This window comes from Urocitellus parryii, chromosome 1 (assembly GCF_045843805.1).
Source record: "Urocitellus parryii isolate mUroPar1 chromosome 1, mUroPar1.hap1, whole genome shotgun sequence".
NCBI lineage: Eukaryota > Metazoa > Chordata > Mammalia > Rodentia > Sciuridae > Urocitellus > Urocitellus parryii.
Window position 1 is genome coordinate 76,651,673 of NC_135531.1, and position 20,888 is coordinate 76,672,560.

General features: G+C 35.3%; 1 protein-coding gene across 4 annotated transcripts in view; it reads right to left on the bottom strand.

Annotated features, from left to right (window-relative positions):
* Mctp1 (multiple C2 and transmembrane domain containing 1) overlaps positions 1-20,888 on the bottom strand; it is a 516,302-nt gene that overhangs the window by 85,339 nt on the left and 410,075 nt on the right. For all 4 annotated transcript variants that reach the window (XM_077796266.1, XM_077796264.1, XM_077796263.1 and 1 more), the window contains one exon: positions 14,791-14,910. In XM_077796266.1, the coding sequence (XP_077652392.1) occupies positions 14,791-14,910 (120 nt within the window). The remainder of the gene's footprint in view (positions 1-14,790; positions 14,911-20,888) is intronic.

The following is a 20,888-nucleotide window of genomic DNA, read 5'->3' on the forward strand; positions in this document are numbered from 1 at the left end:
GGTAAACTTTAGGATTAAAATCATAATGAAACAGTGGATAATAATTATTGCTTTTCAATATCAATTTAGGGTGCACATTTAGACTAAAGCGACCAGAGCAGGTTAAAAAGGTCCTTGGATAATTCTTAAAGTACTTTATATTCTGACTTTCCAGGAATATCATTTTTCTCTTATTCAAATCCACCTAAACAAAAAAGAACGAAAAGAATCTAAGTTATATTCATCTTGTTAAGATAAGAATTGAGTGATGTGAAGCCAAGCCCCCTCAAAACCCAGTGCTGAAACAAACTGGTTTCTTTTGTATTTCTACTTTTTTCCTTGAAAATAATCTTTGAATTAAATGGATGTTTTGCTCTGTTCAGAATGAACAGTTGCACGATTCAAATTGCTTTTCTAAAACACAGTCTATAAAAAAGCAACACATTTAAATTAAAGAAGAAATCATTGCTGTCCAGATGTGCAAATGCAAAGTTAAAATATTAAAGAAAATTGTCACAAAAGAAAGAAGTTTCATACTTAATTTCATATTCATAGAACATCCGAATGTGTACAGATGCTTATATTTGGATACATTACAAACTAAATGCCTGTTTCCACCATAGAGATATGGAAGAATTAGGGGAGAGTGGTACTCTTCAACATGATTTGGAGCTTATTGTATCATTGTGTGTCTACACCACACAGAGCACACATTTGCATGTCAGTGGATTTATTACAAGTGTAAGTACTGTTTGAAATTATGAAATGTCTGTGAATTGGAAAGATGCATAGAACCACTTAAATGATTTTGGATCATCTGAAGGTACCAGAGGTTGGGTTGAAGGCTTTTGTGGTCAATAAGATCATTATGGATGTACTTCTGCAGATATTTTTTTTTAAAACAGACATCTGCTTCTCACAAGATTTTTGAGAAGTAACTTTTGCAAAATGAATGGTACAATTGAACTACACGTATAATCTAGTCCACATTTGTAAGAGTAATAATATTCATAAACAGATCTGGGATATACTGTTTTATCCAGTATATCACAAAAGCAACTGCATGTATGATGGCTGCTTGGACTGATTCACGCTATTAAGGATTTGACCTTGAAGTATTTCAGCTACAGTAGTCATCAAGATAACTGAACTACTAGATGTAATAATAATTAGTGTGATAGTCTTTCCAGTGAGGCTGAATATATTGCAATACAAAAGAAGGCAGACTAAAAAGAAAAGCATTAGTACTTATTGCTAAAACACTTCCTGATTTTTACAGAGACACTCAAATACAATTATTTCTTCTTTCAGAATGCATTTCCTTGGCTCATTCTGGGAAGTGCCATGTTGTAATTTAGTCTGATTCTTAATAGGAAATGTGGCTTTAATGTGGCTATCAGATGACTTTTGATTCATGCCACTGATTACAGCCTGTATTCTGCATCATCAACAGCATTCTTATTTGCAGTATAATATGCTTTACTATAAGGTGCAAGGACACTAAATTTACTTCACTGGCCAAGAGTATGTAACCATTTATTTTCTTCAGTGTCAACTTAAAATGCAGAAAAAACCTTCCATTAAGAAAGGCTAAACAATAGCCAATATAAATTTTATAATCAGAATAAGCATCTTAAATGAATTTCTTTTCATATTTCCTTCTCAGTATTCTTAAATGTCTATTCTTAGACTTACACAAAGCACTGTGAACAGAAATCTAGTGTTTATTTGAACTCTGTCTCCATCTAAAGGCTTCCCAATGTATTGTATTTTTTGCTTGAAGGAAAAACCTAATCTTGGCATATTTAGTATATTACAAATTACTTTGGTTAAGTAGGAAAAAACAGGTCAGCTATTAACCTGTGGTGTGCTTTTAAAATAATGACGCTTTCTTAAAACTCTTGTCAGATATTAAAACAACTATACAAAATGCCAAAAAAATTTGAGTTGTTTAATGTGCTTTGTAAGTAAAATTAAAAGATAACTAGACATTCCAAACCTATTTTATAAAAGTTAATGTTTTTAAAGCAAAATGTTTTTATTTATGAAGAACGAACAGTTCAAATAAAAAGAAAATTTCTTCCTTAAGCCTCTATGTATGAAGCCAGATTTCCATTTGAGAACCACAGCTTTTTAACAAAAAATGTACAAGTTAAAATGTTTCAAATTGAGAACAACTTTAGAAACTTTTACATTATAAGGTGTCTAATGAAAGCTTTGCATTATTTATTTAATGCGTTTTCTGCAGTGCAAGAAAAGGGACTGCTGTGATCTCTGTAGGAGTCCATGTTCTGCTAAGGTCTTGTATATGTCTCTTGCTCTAACCTCATCAGACACATTTGGGAGTATTAAAGCTGCAATAGGTGAGAAATTCTTTTTCAGGTAAAGGTATAGCACATGTTCTACAGGTAAATACTACACTTTGGGGATATTGGGGATCTTTAAAGAATTTTGAAAACAAACATTTATCTTGGAGATTAATATTAGCACACTTTGGAGCATACTAATCTGTTAAGTCTGATTCATTTTTAATGAAAATTCACAGCAACTACCCATTTTAAGCAATATGTTGGGGGGTGTGGAGGGGGTAAGTGGAATGTGTGTTCATTCACAGAGAAACATTCTGACATTAAATTGAATTTTTCCACTTAAAATGTTGAGATATAAGAATGTTACGTCAGAAAATTTAACTTTCAAAATTGAGCATTTTAATGTCAAAAAATCAAGAGAGACTTCAGTTATTTGCTTATGTCTTTTCTAAAAAAAGTAGTGATAAAATATAAGTTTATTGAGGATAGTATTCACAAAAGAAAGAAAGCTCTAGTGGGTTTGGACCTGCATTTGGACTGGAAAAAATGTCTGTGGTTAATGGTAGCATAAAAGCCTGAATGAAAAGAAAGTTCAGGAAACCCACACAATCCCATACAATGGTTATAGCATGAGCTTTCCATAATATTACACAGAGCTCTTTCTACAGTCTCACAAAAGCCAGCCTGGTCCACTTATCATTTCTGCTTTATGTAGTGTACTGTGTGATTGCTAAATTAGTGCATAATGCATTTATAATATTTATAGTACCAACATTTAGTTAAATAACCTTTATGTAAGATTTATGTTGATTTTTTTTATTTCTCATTTAATGGCAAATTATGAAGAGCATGTTTCATAAAGATAATTCTCCATTTAAATTCATCAGTCCATTAAATATTAAAATTATGTTTCTGATGCAATCGAGAACAAATTTGTCCAGCTTCAGTGATTATTTGCACTCATAAAAATTAGGCTTGATTAATAAAATTTAAATGCTTGATTAAGTTGACATTTTCATGTCCCATTCTGATTTATTAAAATTAGTCCCTATCTCCAGGCCTGGTATGCCAGTGTGGGTTTACCTTCTCCTTTCTCTTACCTAAAACATCCTGAGTGAGGCTGTTAGGAAAGAGTATTTTGCTATGAGGCTCAATGAGTTTTTCAGGGAAATATCCTACTCTGGCCATGTGCTTCCTACCTTTGGTTTTCTGCACTGGGCATGGTGAAAATATGTTTCTTTCATGTATCTATGGATTAACATTTAACATTTAAGGTATTTCTGTAAAATTCAACTTCTAAGAAGCTTTCATCTGTTGAAGATTGCTTTTGCTCAAATTTCTTCATGTTTTTTTTTATTGGTAAAAATATAGATTTTTATTTTTGTGAGACTTCCATATACATAGCAAGGGAATTCTGGACACAGGAAATCTTGCTGTGGCAGTGCTTCTGTCTTTGTCTATAATCTTAAAACTAACAAGAATCACAAATGACCAAGGGAAACCATTCTTTTAAACAGGACTGAGACAAAAAGTCTTCCTGAAAACAAGTGACTTATATAACATCTAAACCCACATGATACCCACACTGGGTTACTTATCATGGTATGATGTTCAATTGTCATTTATTGAGCAGTTACCACATGCTTAACGCATGGGGTTGACTCTTAAATTCGCAGAAGACCCCCAACAAGGTAGCTAGTATCCCCATTGCAATGGTGAGGAAATTGAGGATTAGGGGAATTAATAAATTTGTATAGCTAACAAGTAGAAGATTTGGAATTTAATCCCATGTCTTCCTAATTTCAAAGTTTGGGCTCTTAATGTCTACTATCTGGAAAGGTACAGGAGTAACACTTGATTTTTTAAGTTATTTTTGCTATTGCCCAGGGGAGTAAAACTCATTTCAAAATTCTGTACAGGTGAACTGATTCTCTTGTTTAAGCAATGCTGCCAGAACATTGGTTTATTTTTAAAGTAAGTGACACTGTGTAGTAGTTATTTTCTTTTTCTTGCATGATGAAATAAATTCAGTAACAAATGACAGATAATGCCCTCAAAGGTGTATTTTAGTTTGGCCACTGAAACATACAGTTCTAACACTATGTATAGGATAGTGAAAGGGCCTTAAAGTTGTACACTCTTGACAAATGTATCTTATACAGTGTTCAACAAAACAAACAAAACTCTCAGGGTTACGGGACCCTTAATAATAGTTCTGATTTACAAATGTTTTACACAAGTAGATAAAGATATATTATTTAGTCTCCAGTTTTGTTGATGGAAATCTGGCAATTTCTTGTCACTGTTCTGAATGAGGGACAAGTCTCCACAAATATATATATAATATATATATAAAATATAAAAATAATATGTATAAAATACATATAAAATATACAAATAAAACAATATATAAATATATAGTATATTTATGCAATATAAAAATAAAATAATATATATAAAAATAAAATATATACATAAAATAGAAAATGTCCTGCCAACACCACCACCTTACAAGCATGATGATCAAGACTGGCAATGCAAACTAGTCACCACTCATGAGTTACCAGTTACACCAGAAAGTACTTGCTTTTGGTCTTTGATCCTATTTCCCTTCACCACAGCATTTCTAGTAGTTTGGTGTTTAACAAAAAGACAGTGCAAAATCATTTGGAAAGAAGAAACAGAAGGTCACCAGAAATAGGTAGGATGACATATCTACCTGACACCAAACCAGTGGGTATCCTTTTCTTCTCTCTAAAGTCATACTCCTCAGTTATAGAAATGACAGAATTGTGGGGGTAGAACTTTTGCAAGAATAGAGGTGAGAAAACCATTTGGCTGACATGAAGGTAGATACTTGAGTTGTATACTCTGGAGAACCACAAGGCGATGAATTCACTGGATGTATAGAAGGCTTTGAGGGGAATTTAGGGAGTTGAGATTTCAATGACTGTCTGGGGCTCCAGGGGTAATTTGGGATCAAGAGAAAAATCAGCCATTTATGGAATCACATTTTCAGTTGGAAGTGGCCAAAAAATTAATCCGGTGGAAAAGGAGCTAGGTTTCAGTGAAGAAATCCTCTGTAAAAACTGAGATTACCTTTTTGCTTTGTTTTATTCTCATATGCATTTCAGGAAAATCTGAGCAAGGTGGGAAAAACTCAGGAAGACAGTTGGGGAATAAAATATGAGAGTAACCAGGAATATCTTCTAAGGAAAATACCATTAACTTTAAACTCTGGGTGTCTCTTTTGAGTCCTAATAGATCTAAGGCAAGAAGTGCACCTTCCATTGAAGAGATCTTTAGAAAATTGACTTTTAAAAATAGAAGAGTTTTTCTTTACATTTTTTTCTATATGAACTGACATGTCATGTACAGCTTACGATCATCTTCTACCATGCTACCATTTGATCTTTCCAATTTTAAGTTTAGCCACAGAGAGCAAAAGGACAGCTATAAACTCAAGAAGTATTAAAGGTAAACATGGAATACAAGTGAAAGGCACAGACAGGAGCAGGAGTGAAGTGAGAACTGGGGTAACAGATAGCCCTTCTTTTCCTTAGATATGCAGTTCGCATAGTACTTACTATATTCAGACACTTAAGGTTTTTTTTTTTTTCTTTCCTCACTAGGTCATAAACTGTCCTAGGCACAGAGTATGTCTTAATCATCTTTCTTAGGACAATAGTATGGTTAGGGCTGTTAAATGTTCAATAATTTTCTTTTGTTGACCAGAAATAATAGTACATAAAAATTAGACAGTTTTTGATTTGGAAAGAAATATCAGACTAAAATATTTATTCAACCTTTTTTTGAACAATAATTATGCTGCTATGTGTAAGAAATCTTGCTGTACTGGGATTAGATACATAAATGGAAGATACGATTACAATAATAACAGGCTGGTGAGAAAGACCCACGGTGAGCCAATTATCATAATACTGTGAGAATCCTGTGCTTTTTATTATTATGGTTTCTCTCTAATTTGGTCTTGAGGTCTCCCTCAAGAGAGGCCATGAGGTACTCTACCCATTGCTAGACTAGCTCTGCTGAGGAAAATTGTATTAGACATAGGTTCAGCAAAGAAGTATGAGGTTCAGGTGTGTCAGTCAGATGAGATATAAATAAAAATGCATGAGACAGAAGAAATTCCTTACTTACAAGTCCCAGAGAGGTTGGATACCAAGTTGAGATTGAGAGACATCTGGAGATGTCAGGGAGCCAACCAGTGGGTGGGGTACGTGAGAGGAGGAGAGGACTTGTGGGACTGTGACTTTATTAGGGCCCCTGGGCATTATCCTGGGCTAGTTTAAAGAAAACACATGCAAAGTTGGGAACTTATTTATGTTATTCTGGTGTTAACCATTAGATTTTACATGTCAGCAACTGTGGGGCGTGTTACACTTTGGGTCAGTGGTTTGAGAAATAAGGGGGCTGTATTACAAACAATTATACAATAGAGGAAATTCAAACTAGCCAAAGGTGATGGGATACCACTGGGTTTCAGATAACTTAAGTCATTTCTAAAAACAGATGCTTAGCAGCAACTATATAAATAAATTTATGACAGAGAGAGAAAAGGGGACTTAGAGGGGCAGGCCTGCTTAAAATCCTAGAGTCAAGTTCACAGGGTTGACTTGTAAGGGGTAAACATGAGCAGGCAAGGCAGCCCTCCAGAAGAAATGATATGAGTGACTTGCCAGGTATCCATGCATCAAATGCTAAAACTTCAGTAATTGATAAATTGACATTGACTACCCAAAACCTTCCAAATGCACATAAATTTTGCTAAAATTCTTTAAGGATCTTGTCAAAGGGCCTTATCAAAGTGGTGCCCAAAGATTTGTTTAGGGTTTTTCTTATAGCATTATTTGAAACATTTGACACAAACATTTCTAAATAGTGTTTAATAAAGAAAAAAATATAATATTCATACAGCAAAAACTATGAACCCTTAAAAATCAGGTGTTTGAAGGTTTTCCAGCAATGTGAGGAATGCTTCTAGATATACAGTAGACTATAAATGCAAATAAGCTAACAGTGGGTTCAGTGTAATTTATTTTTGAAACAAAATATGTGCAATAAGCAGGAAATATAAATTTACACTTGTAAATATAATTTTAAGAAAAGAGTAGAAGGTATATAGAGAGTTATACAATAGTTGGTTTGGGAAACTACAAATACATTGTTATCTCCTTTTCTTGCTGCATCTTGATCCACCCCACCCAAAGTCTTTCTCTTCAAAATTTAAGGAACCATCATCTGTCAAAGTTCCTCTTTTTCACCAGGGTAAAAGCCCCCCTCCAACTCCATTCTTCAGTGGTGGGGCCCCTACCCCCATGGCTGGGCCACCATCTGCTCATGATCAAAAACCAACTTCTCTGAATAATGCACATGGTACAGCTGGAGAAGGAGTACCACAGCCATCCAGAGCAAAGCACATTGGGAAGAATCTGGTCTTAGCCAGGACTATAGTTTCCCTGAATGTGTTGTGTCTTTGCCAAGCCCACTGCTGCTGCATAGCCACATAATCTGCACTCAGTCCTCAAGCCCTTCATGTGCTGTGCCAGTGGCAAGGACTTCCAAGTGCTTCAGCCATGCTGTATGTCAGTCTACAGTGCTCATATGGCTTTCAAGACTGCATGGAGCGGGTAGCGCACAGGTACCTCCATCAAGTTCACTTGTGCCCTGCCCTGCTGGGCTACCAACTTCTGTTCCACATAGAACATTCACATCCAATCTCATTGGCTCTGCAGATATGATGACTTTACCCTAGCCTCATTTTCCCCATCCATCCAAAGAGAGAAGTACCATTCCTTCCTCCCTCCCTTTCCATCTGTGTCTTGAAGACCAAGTGGTTGCCATCCTTGGGCCTGTGGGATGGGTCAATAGGAGAGGAAGAGATCACATGTCTGGATGCCAGTCAGTACTGCAGTCTGGTCCAACTCTGCTGCAAGTGGCATCACCTCTCTGTGCCTTGGATTCTTGCTTTCTCTAGTTGTGAACAATCACTAGTTAACTGAGGTGACAAAAGAACGAGGGCATATTCTGACTCACTTGTGTTTCTCCCCCCTTTGGCTGATGCTCCCACTGTTTGTTCAATAAACATTGTGCACTCCAAAACAAATGCACACAAAAATAATTGTGATGGAATAAAAGGGAAGTAAACTGAAGCTCTGGTTTTGATATGGTTTTCTCACAAGGGGTATGTCTTGCTTAAAGATGTTGGGGGACCACCAAAATAGCACAATGATGCAATGAGAGTTTTATTTCAGATCTGTAGGTAAGAATGCAGGTAGGAATCCAAGGTGCATTGGGATAAAGTTGCCAGATAATCTAGGAATCCGATTAAAATGAAATTTCAAACATGTAATCAATATAATTTAATGTAAGTATTTCATATTGCTACCTGAAATTTCAATTTAATATCTTTGGCTTTTTTTGTTTTGTTTTTGTGCTAAAAACCCAAACTTGGTATGAATTTATTGAGCTTTAGGGCAGGAATTTGGGGAACTCTGAAAAGTAGAAGGCCTGGTCATTCTATGAGAAGGAAGGGATGGTAGGTAGCATGGTAGTGAGATTGGGCCTCTGGATGAGCATAGAAAATGGGTAAATCCTATTGGTCAGTGTCCAGATCCCGATGAGGTGATGGTCATCAATTTGTTAGGACACTATTCTCTACAGTGAGTGACTAGGTAGTAAGGCTAAGCAACTGGTGAAAATCCTTGAGAGGGGCTATGGGGGATAAACCTTTCAACTGACATCTAACTAGCTGTTGCTTATGACTTCTTTATGCTAGTGATTGTGTTTGGAAAACTAAAGGTCTGGTTCTTTTCATGGTCCTCCTTAGATTTTTACAAGCTGGTGACCTTCTGAAAAAATTGAGAAAATTGCTGTTGAAATAAGCACGAAGAAGAAAAGAGTAATCACCCATTTTTAGATGTGTTTACAGGCTGTATGACTCAGTGCTGCTTCTGTTAAGATCACTGAGTATGTGGTCTTTTTTGGTACTGAGATGCAAACATAGGAGACTCATGATCTATGCTACTTTCAGTGAATGATAAAACACTTATTGAAGTAGCAAGGGTCTAACTGTAACATTCAGAGTGCTTTTGTATAGGAGTCCTCTTCTCTCTCAGCTTGGCTTTGGTCAATCTCTTTTGATCCTTTTAGGAATAGTTCACTTTTTCAATGTCCATATATTCAAATTCTACTGTGGACTTCTTTGGAACTAAAAGCACTGGCTTGAAAAAAAAAAGTTGATGTGTTTGATTGACAGGGATTCAGGTCAAACACCAGATGTTTCTTTGGCAGAATTTCCTAAATTTCCCAACAACAGCATTTATGGTGGAAAAATCATTATTTTTTCCTTATCAGCTTCATTTGTAGAGATAATTGCTCTGAGACTAAATGGACCCAACCCAACAAGAAACAATATTAAGTACTATTCTAAAGAGGAAATGAGGAATCAAATGCTTTGTCATTAGGGTGAGCTAACTAAACATTTCGGTATTTACCAAAGTGTTTTAGCAAGGCAGACTTTGTCTCAATTTGTGTCACAGTCATATCATGAGTCAGAATGATTTCATTGATCTGCCCCACTCTTCTGTCTTTTAATGCTGCCATTGATTAGGCAACTGAGAGTGTTGTGTAGGAGGAATATCATGACAGTATGAATGAATGTTCTTTTAAAGTATAATTTAAAAACACTGCTTGAAGAATTTCTGTATGTCAAAGAAATTCAAAGACTTTCTTTCCTAATGTGAAAGATTTTCAGCTTTGATTTACTTCTCTATGCTCACCCGGGTAGATGGAAGGTCATTCTCCAGGCCACAAGTGCTTTTGAAATTAATGGGGTGGGGGGCGTGTGAGCTAGAACAGATGTCCAGCACTCTTTCATGAGAATTCATGGGGTTCCTCATCAGAAGGAGTCTTGGGACACTTGAGGTTCTGTTTAAAGCTCTGGACACTTAGAAAGTGTCCCTTGGGAAAGACATGCCCAAGTATGTACCACAAAAAAATAGCCTGGGGCTTCAGAAAAGGGAAGAACTGGGTTAACATTTCTCTATTCTGTGGTGGTCCTTATTTATCCTTTTTCATTTTAAATTTCTTCATTTTTAAAATGGGGAGAAAACCACTTAGAATTATTTACTTCATATTATTGTTGTACAGAATAAAAAGAGATTATGTTTCTTAGCAGGATATTTTATACATAGAAATTGCTTAATAAATATCAGCTCAGTTTCCTGAATGAATAGTAACTAAGTTAAGGTGGGTGGGCTAGGAAAAATGAATGTTTGTCATCAATATGACTGCTTGAAGGTAGAGATAGTGCTGCTGTTTTTTTTTTTCTGTAAGTTATGGGAGAAACTTGCCCAGGGAGAAGTGGGGTGTACCAAAATATAGTCAGAAGAGAAAACGTAATCGACTCATGATTAAGAGCATAAACTTTAGACAGATGAATTGGCCCTGTTTCTGTGTATGTAAAATAGAAATAATGATACCTACAGAGTGTTTAATAGGCCCCTGGTTTGCTTGACCAGCCTATTTCCTTCAATCTCTGAGACTCAAGTCCATTTTCTTAAGGAAGGGCTCTTATAGCCATGCTTATTTCTCATGAGCAGGTTCCCTTAATTGCCACAAATAAAAGGACAAAGGGGTTCACCTGGCTTAGGAGGACTTAAACCATTGACTGGGCTGGCACATTCAGCCTAAAAGAGAACTCCTCCTAAAAGAAGACTAAATGACATGATGAACATAAAGTGCTTCACATGGCACCCAAGGTGTAATGAGGGCTTAGTAATTTTTAAATCCAAAGTAAAGACCATTTCCTGGCAGGTTCTATCTAAACTTTTTTGTCTACAGTACCTATAATTTGGCTGGTTGGCATAAGCCTAATAGGCAGTGCAGGGGAGATTTTTTCTCCAGGTTTTGGAGTGACAGCTCAAACCAAGAGAAGGATGACATTTCTAACTTTATATCCCTTTCATGCCAGGGACATTTCTGAGTGAAACATGTATTAAACAGTTTTCCCAGGAAAAGCCTAACAATTCTCATGCTAGAAATTTTAATGTCATGGTCCCAGCCTAGGTAGATTCAGACCTAGGAGTGCTTATTTTTAACAAGTCCAACTGGGAAACAGTGGAAGTGAAATATCATTTTAAACACACAACTTTCTCATGAGCACCCTGAGTCAACAGCTTTAGCCTCAGCAATGGCTAGCCACTTATCTTGTCTTTTACAGGTTCAATTTGTTAAATGCAGCAAAACTTCTTCAGTAAGGATCCTATCTTTTATGTTTTCTCATTAAACTCGAACAGGCACCATGGGGTGGGGGAAAGGTGACAGTTTCAGCTCCTGTGATCTTAAGGATATCCAAGAGAGGAAAGGCTTTCCTAATGAACAATAAACACACAAGGAAACCTTCTCCTATTGTGGTTATAATCTCAACTATCAATCAATATGTTGAGGACAGAATTTTTATCCATTTATGTACTTTTCATCTTTCACATGTGTTCATTTTCTTTTTTCAACTTCTTAGGTCATGGAAATATTATTTCCTTTTTTCAATACAGATCTGAAGGTCATTTTGACTTGTTTTTCTTTTATAGTTTTCATCCTAATTAAATTTGCTCAGTTGAATTTACAGATATGTATATTTTTCATGACAGAATCCCCATCCTCACAATATAGCAAGTTTCCTGTTTGGGGGTTAGCTAACAATGTGATTAATGCTTCTCAGAGATCTTGTAAAGTTTTTACATATGCTGAAAGATTCTGCAAAATGCTGGGCCACCAATAAGAGCTTAGAGAAATACCATTCTTCTAGGGCTATGCACAATGCAGAAGTCATTAAGTCAGCATAGCAACCCCTACAAACACTTTCCCTTAATTTGTGCATGCATGTGCATATGTGTGTGTATTCACACACACACATAATCTGTACCCAGCAAAGTATAATCCAGGTTTCTATTCAAAAGGAGCAACCAGTTCAAATGCACAGCTGGGTATGCCAGAAAACACATAATTAGACAAATTGGATTTAAGAGTTACGTAAGGTCTCAACTGAGCCAGTGAATAAGAAGCTGAATGAAACGTTGTGATTGCTGCTCTGGTGCCTGGAAAGAACAGAATATGTGGATATGTGTGTTTTGGGCAAATAAAAGGCAATTACTGGGAGTTATGGAGTGTGGTTGGCATTCCATGAGATTTAGACTATAGAATGTTCCACAGTGGGCTGTACTGGGGGATAAAATGTTGTCCAGGGCTAAAAGGAAGAATCTGTTAGAAGATATATGCATAAAAGGAAGATTTGGTAAATTCTATTTTGGAGTTGTATTTTATTTAAAAAAAAATGATTGTTGAAACGTTACATGTTATATAATTTTAATTACATATTATGTAATTTTCTACAGGCTTATAAAAAGTCTGAGAGAATTTTAAGTACCAAGGACACATTATATATTATTATTTCTCCTCTAAAAGTGGACTTTTCCATCTGAGGCATGTATATTCTGGAAAAGATAATAAGCAAAGTCCACAGCTTCAGAATTTTTCACTAAGAATTCTCAAACAAATGACGAAATGTTGAAGATAAGTCTCCTCATAGGATTACGAAGCTAAAACTAAATTACCACTTTTTCCTATTTGCAAACAATCTTATTTGCAAATTTGTCTCAAGGCAACTGAATGAAAAGTAGATATTCTTCTCTCTTGACAATCTCCCCGAAATAAATGGGACAAAAAAGCAATTGTCTGACAGAGTCCTATTTTCCTAAAGAAAATATTGTGGATTAATTGACAAAAGTACCTATTAGTCCCCATGACACTAGTGCTTATAGCATTTGGGGCTTGTCTCTTAGTGTGCAATTTAAATATGTATCCATAAAACCCTTGCCAATAATAATAACTTCTTGTCTATTGATGCCACCTAACCATTAAAATCTCTATTAACAATCTCATCTTTGATTTGGTATAGTTTACAAAAAAATATTTTGAGCACCTCTAACTTGCAAATTACATGCTAAAGACACAGGGAAATACAAAGACGAACACAGTCTCTTCTTTCAAACTTACAATCTAGTGAGGGAAACAGAAATAAAATAGGAAAGTAAATATGGTATGTTTTTGGGAACTTTGCCATGCACTTAAGTGTTTGTGAATCAGGATTTTTCTTTAATTTTGATGATAAATAAAATAATTTTGAAGAAGTATATTTTGCTTATGTTACCACTTGAAGTGCACTTTACTTCAAAGGGGAGTTCTTTTATTTCACAGGTACATCTGTGCAAACATGGTGCTTAACATTATAAGAATTTTATTACATAATAATTTAAAATGGTGATCAAATAACTGCATCATTATGCACACAGTAGTTGATAAACAGTTCTGGTTACACATCAAATGGAGACCCTTAAAGGTGCATTTAAAACATTTATGTAATCTGACGGGAAAGAACACACAGTTACCAAGTAGATTCTCACGTCTGGTAATTCTTAAATTCTTCTCAGCAGTTATCTGTCTAGATATTCAATTACAAATGTAGTGTTTGGAGAAGACACCCCCTTCCTCATTATTTCTATGTTGGGAAATTTTGGGAAGCAAATATTCTAGGGATATAGAGACTGGAATAATCTAAGGGGAACAAAGCTGGGCAGGAGAACAACAAAAGTGATTCTAGTGTGACTAGCTTCAACTTATTAGTCTAAGGGGTGGGGGACCCAGAGAAACTTTGTCTCACACATTCTGAAAACTTTCAAAAATGCCAAAGAGGGGAGGTGGATTTAATTTAACTTTCCCTAGATTAAAGGGAAGTTCTTCATCCTTGAGCTAGTATCTCAATACAATCCCAACAAAGAGAAGTTGTTGTTCAGCAAATGTTCATTGAATTAAGGTACTTTTTTAAAACTTTTTTTTCTTTGTAGTTGTAGATGGACAGAATGCCTTTATTTTATTTGTTTATTTTTATGTGGTGCTGAGGATCCCACCCAGTGTCCTGGGCATTCTAGGCAAGCACTCTGCCACTGAGCCACAGCTCCAGCCCAAATTAAGGTACTTTAATACACTTTTGCAGGTCAACAGCCATCAGTCCTTCCTTCCTTCCGATGACTGTATAGAGAGAACTGTCATTTGGTCGGATCATTAATAATTTTGTGAAATGTCTTAGTTTAGGAATCATTAAGACATAAAACAAATAAAGAGACCAAAAGAAACAATCATTTTGAGGAACAGCCATTTATGATGAAAGAAAATCACAGTTCATTGTTTGGTGTACTTCCTACTTTAGTTTTTACCATGGTAAGTGTAATGTTAGAAATAGGTAAATACTTTCTATTGTGTTAGGACCAAAGAGTTATTAGTTTTGATCTGATAAAACTTTCCTCCAAACTTGAGTATTTATAGACAGAATCTCTGGTTTGTAAAACCAAATTCAATGTTGATCTTGTCAGAGAAACTAGGAGTAAGAACAAACACACACACAAGTAGGAAAGTAGAGACTTACTGTATCACGTTGCCTGTTATCTTTCCCTGATATTATCAAGAAGTAGTTCCATGTCAATAGTAACAATAAAACCAGTGGTATCATGTAGAGCTCAAAGTTCCAGACAACAAAGAGAAAGAGCTGGAGGAGAGAGAAGAGAGAAAAAGAGATGAGTCAACTCTGAATTTCATTAGATGGACTTTCTTATTCATTCTCTACTTCAAAAACCACAAAAACTAAGTGCTTCAGAACAGGAAGATTTATCTTGAAAACAAAAGCCCTAAGAACTTGTTAGGCATTTTTCTAAAAGCATAACTGACCCCTTGAAGGCCACTGTTAAGATTTTTTTTTTTACTTTGTTTAATTTCTGTGAAGGAAAAACTGATATCATTACATTGTCAAAGAGGCAATTTTAATTTTTCTCCTCCAGTGAAATTATTGTTAGGTTTGACAAAATAAAAAAAAAGACAGCAAAATGAGCTTCGCTGCATTGTTAGAATAGCCTGATCTATCTGCCTTAATGACAAAGAATGAATCACTATTTAACATTAGGAACTTTTTTAAAAATCTCACTTGGATAACACAATGCAACCAGAATAATAGGCAGATGAAAATACCAAGTCTACACCTGAGAGCCCCAAAGATGTCACATTATGAAAAAGCACTGCAACCAACAAGTGTGAAAAAAGGTTGGCTTAATATTCAGTATAGAAATCAAACAGCTATTGAAAAAAAATAAAGAGTAATTCTATCAAGTTATTTTGCCAAAGGAAATTCTAAAATGCCTATTTATATTATTTTTAAAAGCCATCTATTTCTCTAAATATATAAACTATTTTTTGTTGAAGTGTTAGACTAAGAATCCAGGGTAGCAGATGGAGCCATTCTAAGAGCATTTACACTGGAAAACAGCACAACTTTGGATGTGACGTGTGACTCACACCACACCCCCACCATACTCCTGGACAGATCATCTAAATTCACTGGGTCTGTGGCTCCTGCTGTCAAACTAAGGTTATGTTAAGTTAGGTGGGATTTAAGAGCTGTCTCTAATGCTAACTAGCTGTACAACCTTTCAGCAACCTATATGTTCTCTCTTTAATTTCTTTCTCTAAAATGGGGGCAATAGAAGTGTCCCTTCACAGGTATGAGAATTAAATCATTAAAATGCCTTAAGGATTCAATATACTGCTTGGTACCCAATAAGTGGGCAAAATCATTATTGTGTAAATATTATTGATACTCAGGAAATTTGATTATTCACTAAGGTCCTCAAATTCTAATAGTGAAAGCTGGAAAGTCATCTGCCTACTAAAATTTAGCTGAATGGTAGCTTTACTAGGGATTTCAGTTAGCTGGTTGGGATGACAAGCACCTTGTATTTGATAGGTCAGGACATGGAGGGCGTAAGGACACTCATGCCAGGCACAGCAGCATGGGCTACCTGCAGCCTCATAATACCTCTCAGTCTAGCCTACAGCCTGCCCAAATGGCAGAGAGAAGTAAACTATGTGGAGTGATAGAGATCCCATCCTGATAGCTGCAAGACCCAGGCTCTAGACCTTAGAAAGTCACATTGTCTCTGTGTTTTCACGTCTAGACAGAGGTCTATAAACCTGATCACCTCAATACTTCAGTATTTGAAATGACTTTATGACATGACTGTACCATCTCATTTTTTAACACTAAATTTTGAAAATAGTACATTGTATTCAATTTTTTTTTATATTCATAACCCAGATGAACACCAAAAAGCATAATTAATGATTTAGTAACCCAAGAAATAAATTTTGAACAGAATTACATGGTAACTATAGATTTAAATTCCTCAATAAGAAACTTTCCAAATATTGTAAAACATGAAACATGACCCATATCTTTTCTTTCATCATAAAAGCAGAAAGATTTCTATAAAAATAAAATATTTGCATTTAATTTTCGAAATTTGTAAAATATATACAAAGATGATAAAAATCATGATTTATAGATATGATTATTGAAATTCATGTTTATAAAAATAATTCAGGAAATTAACTAAGATAAATTTAATAGACATCAATATATGTAAAGGGGAGAATTATTTTTTACTAGAATCCATATTAATTCTTTACACATTTTGTGTAACCTTTAGACACCCATGAGAATGTAAAATCCTTAAGGGTAGAGACCTCTTTTTTGTTCACTGTTTTATATCCAGAGCTTAGAATACTACTTAAATACTCAGTAAGTAAATTTTTACTCAATTAATGAGTAAATGGACACTGGATTCTTAAATTACTCAACAGAAATCTATTTATTAGTAAAATTACTATAGAGCCACTACATAAACCCAACGGACTTCAGAAAAATGCATTCAGAACTACAACCTTGGATACAACTAGCAAATTTCTCTCCCCAATAAATAAGTCTACCTTAGTGCTTCTGGACAATATTCTCTTTACATCCTGGCTATGCAGGCATGAACTGTTTTGCATGTTATGGTCTGAGCACAGTCTTTCCTCTAGGCCCTTCTTATATGTTTGCCTTTTCTGAGAGTACTCCCTCTACTCAGAATGTTCTAACCTCATGGCAGGTATTAAGGTTATTCTACTGCTAAATACGACAAACTGTAATCATTTTTTAACCTGTTGAGCATATATATTCTCCCTTGTAGTGTCTACCCCTAGTGTATTCCAGAATAAACTTTTTGTAATGTCTATGTATTGGTGTTAGTTATAGGCCTTTTTACATAGAAAAAACTTTCTAGATAATAATTCTGCAAGTAATCAAAACATCTTCCATGCTTTTTTATTCTCTAGGTTTGATATCACCGATTGCTTCAAGCACAGTAACAAAGTATGATTTCTGGGAACTTCCCTATTTTAGACTTCTACCTTGTATCAGATACAAATCAATATATCAATTGCTTTCTTAAAATGTAATACTCAGAACTGACATGAAACTTCTCATGAATACCTGTAGTGTATATGCATCCTGTAGACATGGGCACCAGAACATGGGTTAGGGAAAGACACAGAAAAGAGAAACAAAGGAAGAAATTACATTAGGTTTAGGGATCCTGGCAGTGGAAAAACAGTCTCCTTTCCTAGTATGTGTTCTTTAAGAATCTATTATTTGAGTAATTGAGAAAGGAACTCCTAATCTTGAAACATCTTTATCTTTTAAAACCCCAAGAAATCTTTGAATAGATTCTAAATACATAAGCATTTATTTATTTTTTTCTTGTTCAACACCCAATTGAAGTTTACAAAAGGTTAAAATATATTCATTGAATACTTACCATGTATGTGCTATGAAACACTGGGTGTTCAAAAGCAGGAAAAACATCATCTCAGGAGTCAGATTGTTAAGAATCACTAAGAAAAAGAAATCCTTCACTATATTGTTCTTATTAGCTGGTGAGAGTCCTCTGACAAAAAGTGCCCTCAGAGAAATAAAGGAACTTTTTTACTCATTCTCTTTATACCGAGGCCTCTTCCTAGGGACCCACTGTGCTAAACTTGTTCCTATCTTCTTCCCTACAGAAAAACTGTGATAATGAGCCAAGTGTAGTGGCACATGCCTGTAATCCCAGGGGCTTGGGAGGCTGAGGCAGGAGGATCCTGAGTTCAAAGAAAGTCTCAGCAACTTAGTGAGACCCTGTCTCTTAAAAAACAAACAAACAAACAAAAACAAACAAACAAAAAAACCCCAAAAAACATAAAAAAGGGCTGGGCATGTGGCTCAGTGGTTAAGCATCCCTGGCTTCAATTCCCAGTACAAAAAAACAAAAACAACAAAACTGAGATAATGAAAAGGCTAGGCTTTCAGTATTCCAGTAGGGTATCAGGAGAAAGAAGCTGCAGGTGGGAGAAAACCCAAGGATGGCCAGATCAGCATCGGATCTGTCCTTGGTCCTGACTATACTTTTCCATAAGTTGAGATATATTCATGGGTTAAAATAGGATGAGAAAAGAAATTAAAAAATAAATCCTCAACACATTCACAGAATACAAATATAAACCATAAAATGTCTAGCATTTGTCCTTATCCAAACTTCTAGAATCCCTTTTACCTGTGTGGAACGTGGAAAGAGGACCCAAGGATTCTAGAATTTTTTTAGGTGACAAGGACTCTAACAAATTTATATAGTATTTAATTTCATTCAATTCCATCACTATCATATCCTTCCATTATTTCCCCTTACATGTCACACAGTCTCCTCAACTCTTCCTTTCACTGTCTCCCACTTCACCCCTGACACCCATGTTTTATAAGGAAACTGGGACCATCCACATTTGACTTTTAAAGAACCTATGCCTCCATTCCAAACCAAAAACGTAGGCATATATTAGTTATCCCAGACCACTAGAAACTGAATCTATTCTAAGTATTTGATGGTTTTCTTTTTAAAAATTACTAAATGGTGGTTGTGATTTATATTTAGAATTCTATAGCAGAAACTCTTCATGAGACATATTAGCCAAATAGTGATAGTACACACAACCTCCATCAGTAGGAAAGAATACTGAGAGTTCTACCCATTATCCTGACTTTCAAATGTCCTCTTTCAACTAACTTTGGAAAGTCAACCAAGATAATGGAATCCCTCAACAGACTGCTTCTCTTTTCGTCCATTGAAGAGTACATGGGTGTTCACCGAAGGCTTAGAGGCATGCACGTTCCCCAGTTCCTAGCCATGAACTTGAGCAAGTTACTAGATTTCATTTAGCTTTATCATCTGAAGAGGGGAAATTATATAATTTACTTTGTGACTGTGAGGTGGAATTTGCCTACTGTTGGCACCTACAAGGTGCTCAGAAAACAGAATTAGATTGACTCATATTATGTATAATTCTTTTTTGGACTTCTTGCAGTTTATCACATTTCCTACACTGCCTTAGAACATATAGTTAATGATTGTTTTAAGATAAGAGAGATCTTAAAGAAGTCATGCCAACTAGAAAAGGAAGAGATAATGAAATAAGTGCCATTTTCAGTGTTTAGATTGTGATGATCATGTACAGTGAAGACCCTAGTTTGTTCATGCTGCCCTTTATCCAGGTATTTTGTGATTGATCAAGAGTATCAAATATGATGAAAGCAGAGGCCTAAAAAACACATGACACAGCCACCCCATCACCTTAGCTGAAAGCCAGCACCCAAGAGCACAGCTGCCTACCTGAGGACAAGTTGACTGAAGATGCATGCATAAGCCCAGCTGAAACTGGTCCAGAGTGCTGGTCCACAAAGTCATCACTAAATGAACAGTAGTTTCTTTAAACTACAAATTCTGGAGCAGTTTGTTAAAGAACAAAAGCTAACTGATATATTACTCTCTCTGCAAGGAGATACTATGGTATGGTGGAATATGGTTTGCACCACAAGCCTGAAGAAGTGGTTTTAGCCTGATATTTGATCATCACAGGACCCTGGGAAAGACGACTGCTCTCTTTGATTTTAGTCTTGTATCTATAAACCTGGTAATCTTGGCCTATCTCGGAAGATGACTTCGGGTAGTAAATGAGTGACATATGTGGAAATGCTGTATCACAAAGTACTATATAAATGCAATTCAATGATTTTTCATATTTAAAGTTATTTCCAAGAAAATTACACAGACTTTATAAACTAATCCTCTAACTCAATATGATAATTTTTCTGAGAAGATGGCTGAAGTTGTGTTAAACAGAGGGTATAATTAAAATACAGAAAAAGAAAAATTCAGATCTTTACAGTAGCTCACTATTATTAGCAAATGGCATTTGTATACATTGCAGATTTTGTTAACTCTGGAGTTAAAACAATTAAGTTTTAAAATGTTAACCATTTGAAAAAAAAAATCTCATGCCCCTAAATATAAAATAAAATCTTGCTCTGAACTGGCAGTTTTACAAATGACAATACTTGACCATAATCCTTTTTCATTTTTAAGTTCAAACACCTTTTATTTAGTTCACTATTACCTTGTTCATAATATTAGCATCATTACCACAAAATGTAATCCTTAAGTCTATTTGGTTTAGTCTTTAAAAGCATTCTAAATTTTAATCCTAAAAATTCAGAATGGTGGTTTTGAACATTTTAAACTTACTAAAAAATAAATAATACAATTTGTCTTTAAAAGTATCATAGGATGA